A 4,429-nucleotide genomic window follows, 5' to 3' on the forward strand; every position below is an offset into this window, starting at 1 on the left:
CTAATAGAGATCAGCGCTGTTTCTGTGGTTAGGTTTGAGTTTGTCAGGCTTCTCCTTATCCTCCAGAGACCTGGGCTTTCTCTTGTCCTCGCTGGAGTCTCGATAACACAGCCCCTCCTCGCTGCCGGTGGGTAAACTGTCAAAGGTGTTTTCCTTGTTGCCGGCTCTCAGGTTCTTCTGCCCTTTCCGATCCTTGCGGCAGAGTTCAGCACACCGCTCCATGCAGTTCAGCCGGGTCTCCGTGGTGCACGCGTACATCCCGGCAGGCACGGCCAGCACCATGGCGCACACAATGATGATGATGTGGATGAGCTTTTCCCTCTGCTCCAGTTCGCTGATGTCGCTGCCAGTGACAAACACAATGCATTGGCCCTTTCGGGGTGTCTGGTTCCTTAAAGTGACACACACCTCGTACTTGGTAGCTGGGAGCAAGTCGTTGACTGAGTACGTATTGATGCCAGGGCCAATGTAAATCATCTCCTTCTTGGGATCGTCATACTTCCCGAAGTGAAGGGTAAACCAGGTTTCTCCTGGATTCTCAGTTGCTGCATACCACTCCAGAGTAATCCCATACACTGTCTGCTTGGCAATCCTTACATCAACATAGGCATTCTCTGCAGAGACAGAGGAAGAAGCTACCATTCTGGAAGCCTGGATTTTCAGGGAGATTACGGTAGAGGTGTTGCCAATGAAGTTGGCAGCTGTGCAGGTGTAATTGCCCTCATCCATAAGGTGAGCCGAAGGAATCACCAGCTCTGATTTCATTGTATCGTCACTGATATATATGGTAGACACTGGGGAGAAAAGGAGAGCAAAAGCAGACATGTCAGTTTGTACCACTCACCACCAGCTGTGTTCTAGGCACAGTGGCTCCAGGAGTTCACTCCTGCCTGTGAGTAACCCTGAGGGAGATAAGGACTTCTTGGTAGAGACGGGTCAGGAAATTCTGACTCGAAATCCCAAACGAAAACTAACCCCCGACATAAAATTTCATGAAAATATTGTGAATGTTTCTTCCCTCTAGCCCCCATTTACTGACCAGGCTGACTCACTGATTTATGTTCCATCTCATGGGAATAGCAGGACATCACATGACAGATGTGTGTGTTGGGGAGGAGGGGAGAAATAAGTCAGGAACATGGTAACTCACTTGCTCCATGAGAAATGCAGAACAGACGTGTTATGACTACATTAAATACAAACTCACATCTAGGTCAGCAAACATTTACATAAGAACAAAGGTCTGGGCATAGCATCTGTTACCTAGCATGTCCAGGCTTAGAGATATACATAGCTAAGCTCAACATAAGAGGAAAATGTCATGGTATTTTTTCATCGTTTTCAGATTCTTTAGTTGAAATCACTATTTCCCTGGAGCGTTGGAAGGTAGTGATGGTATTCAGTATCTAATCACTTCTCCCATTGCCTTACCGGTGGTTGTTGTAAATTAGCTCATGAGTGTGCTGGACTACACACCTACGTAGACAGATTTTCTAAATACAGGTGAAAATCATTAAAAAATAGAAAAATAATAAGCACAAAGAGCTCTTTGTTTTATCTCCCAGCAAAACCCTGCTTATTCTTCCATGCTCAGCAGGCCAAATGGCTTACATAAGTGACAATATATCAAAGAGAAAGTGTTTTAATGAACATGGACATGTATTCTAAGCCAAATTCTGTCGTCCATTATATCGGGCAAGGCAAATTTCAGCCTTAAAGAAATGTGTTGAAGAAAATTATGAGCAACATAAGGTGGGTTGGAATGGAAACTGAAAAACAATCTTAACAATAGTATTTTCTACCAGATGAAAATATTGTCTAATCTAACTAGATACAATAGTTATGGATATATGACAAGAGAGAAAATACAGAATTGATGTAATATGTGGCTTGTTAAGGTAAAATCACAAATGCTGATAAAACATTAAAATAAAAGCAAATAATATTCTGGTATTCATGACTAAAGCTATTCAATTTAATTGTCAGGCATAGTGGTGCCACTCAGAATTCTGTGTGGAAAACAGGACGAATTATAAAAATTATCTTATGAAAATACATAAATTACATTACTGAAGGCAGTCAGCATGAGATGGAGTCTCTTAAGGATCTAAGTTCTGAAAAAAGAGGAATGGTAATGAATTTTGGAGTATAGTCTTTGGAGAAGAGAGGATCTCATTAACCGAGACAAAATCCAGAAGGGAATAGAACAAGTAGACTCTGTGACCTATTGTTTTATGCAAGGACCAGAAAAATATACTTTGGTTTGTAGAAAAACTTGAGGGTTTACGTGATCAGCTAGATAACAGAGCTGCTGTATTGTCTGTGTATAAGAACTTAAGAAATTTTAGGAGCAGGAAAAGGCCTGTAGGCCCAATGCACCTGCCTTGGATAATGTATCTTTTTCACAGCCTCCTGTTTTTCACCATAATTATGATCACAGAAAAGAGAGAAGCTTGTTTGTGAAGGTCTCTGCTTCGCTCCTCTCAAATGGACAGTGAAATCCTACTTGAAAAAACTTTGCTGGACTTAGTTCCTTGCCTACTAGTGAGTCGTTCAGACATCACCTAACCATTACAATTATTTGAAATAACATACTTAGCATGCTCTTGTCAGAAACAGCGCAGAGCAGTCATGGACACTGACTCCCCCTCCTTACATTGTAAATAAAAAATAGACACTATTGCTTACCATTAAATGCCCTTAAATGTTTTAGGGCATAGGTCCACCAGACTGCTGGGGAGGGCCTGCCCTGTACCAAGCAGGCCATAGTAACATTCGATCCCACTGGTACAGTCAGGTTGGAGTCAAGGGATGAGGTTAATGGCTTCATGCAACTGTTGAGCTCCATTTCATGAAAGAATTTCCCTGCCCTAAATTTAGGGCTTGAACAAGTTAAATACGAATTCATCAGAATCACAGGTGGGCTAACAGATTTGATAAACTGGACAAATCCCCTAAGGCGACAGTCACAGATCCACGGGTTATCGTGTAAAGCCAGAACAGCGTTGGAAATAGCTTCCATCCTCCTCTCAGGCTGCTGGGTTTTCTGGTACACAGGCCAATTATAGAAGACATCCCTGGATATGACAGTAAGCTGATTTGAGGATAAATCTAAGTAGGTCAGGTTGGGCAGGTACCTGAGTGCATGTTCTGGAAGAACATCCAGTCTGTTGTGCTTTAGATCCAGTATTTTTAAAGCTGGAGTGTCTTGAAATGTTGTCCATGGTAGTGAACTTAACTTGTTTCCCTGCAATCTCAGCTCTGTCAAATCCTTCAGGAATTCCAGGCTCTTTAGGTGCATAACTGTGATATTATTAAAATTCAGCCAAAGATATTCTAAGGCACTAGCATTGGAGAATGACCCACGAGGCAGTTCTGTTAGATGAGAATTTTCTATTCTAATTTTTCTGATGTCTTGAGGGATGTCGCCAGGTATCTTTCTCAGGGATGTAGACATGCACAGCAAACTCCTAGAGAGGCAATCAGTAAAGCTTTAGCTAACACGCTGTGCTCATGGGTAACAAACTGTTTTACCTAATATGCACAATGGGTACTAGGAATTATAAACAGGACACCCTCATCAGGAATGTACTATTAGATAGAGTTAACTTCCTACTCCCTGAAAAAGAAAAACTTAACCCAATAAAAAACTATCTTAAAATACATATACCAAATATCTTATTATTTACTCGAACTAGTGATACCCAAAAAACATTAGCGATATCCACAACATATCGCCATCTATTATTGTCTAATATTCACAAGACTGCCCAGTCCACATGAAGCATTTCCAAAACACCCTTCCAAAGACTAATAATAAGATGCCACCATTTCTTACCTTCCAAAGCTATCACTGGAGCAGGAGCATCCTATAACACAATAAGAAAGAGCTGGGTTTATCTTGCAAAAGGCCAGAAGAAGAAAAATGATGTGACAAATGGGGTCCATATTCTTCTTTAAGAAAACACAGGGTTTGCACCAGACATGCCAGCAGCTTCCAAGTACCAAATCCTATTAGTCATAATCTTCTTTGACGCAGGAGTAAGCCCTGCTGGTGACCACACCACAAGTAACATGGCTAATTTTCTGCCTCAAATCTCCAAAATCATCCATGGAACCAAGTGAAAATATTAATATTCCCTGGGCAATATCCCCTTTGGCCAGTGAGTTAGTGAAGTGAGTGCTATTTAAACTGGGTGATAATGTTTAGACAAAACATCTTTCTCTGAAATATTCCAAAGTAGCCAAAATCTAACAGCTTCTGTTTCTCTCCACATAGAAACGTTTAGCTAATTAAAATTCCCTTGGTTGCCAGAATTATAATGGTGCTCATCTGATTAGAAATTCCACATTAAAGGCTAGATTTTACCCTCCTTACTCAGATTTAATATGATCTATGAGTAGATCCACTTAAATGAATGGGAGTGTC

General features: G+C 41.2%; 1 protein-coding gene across 1 annotated transcript; it reads right to left on the reverse strand.

Annotated features, from left to right (window-relative positions):
* On the reverse strand, nt 1-3,948 carry LRIT2 (leucine rich repeat, Ig-like and transmembrane domains 2). Its single transcript, XM_067552927.1, has 3 exons — nt 3,839-3,948; nt 2,689-3,470; nt 1-794 (listed from the first exon to the last, which is right to left on the reverse strand). The coding sequence occupies exons 1-3, from the start codon at nt 3,946-3,948 to the stop codon at nt 1-3; spliced, it is 1,686 nt and encodes a 561-aa protein (XP_067409028.1).
* Nucleotides 3,949-4,429: the final 481 nt, after the last annotated feature.

The sequence above is a fragment of the Emydura macquarii genome, unplaced genomic scaffold (assembly GCF_026122565.2).
Source record: "Emydura macquarii macquarii isolate MOO-44397 ecotype Brisbane River unplaced genomic scaffold, CSIRO-AGI_Emac_v2 contig_1390, whole genome shotgun sequence".
Lineage (NCBI taxonomy): Eukaryota > Metazoa > Chordata > Testudines > Chelidae > Emydura > Emydura macquarii.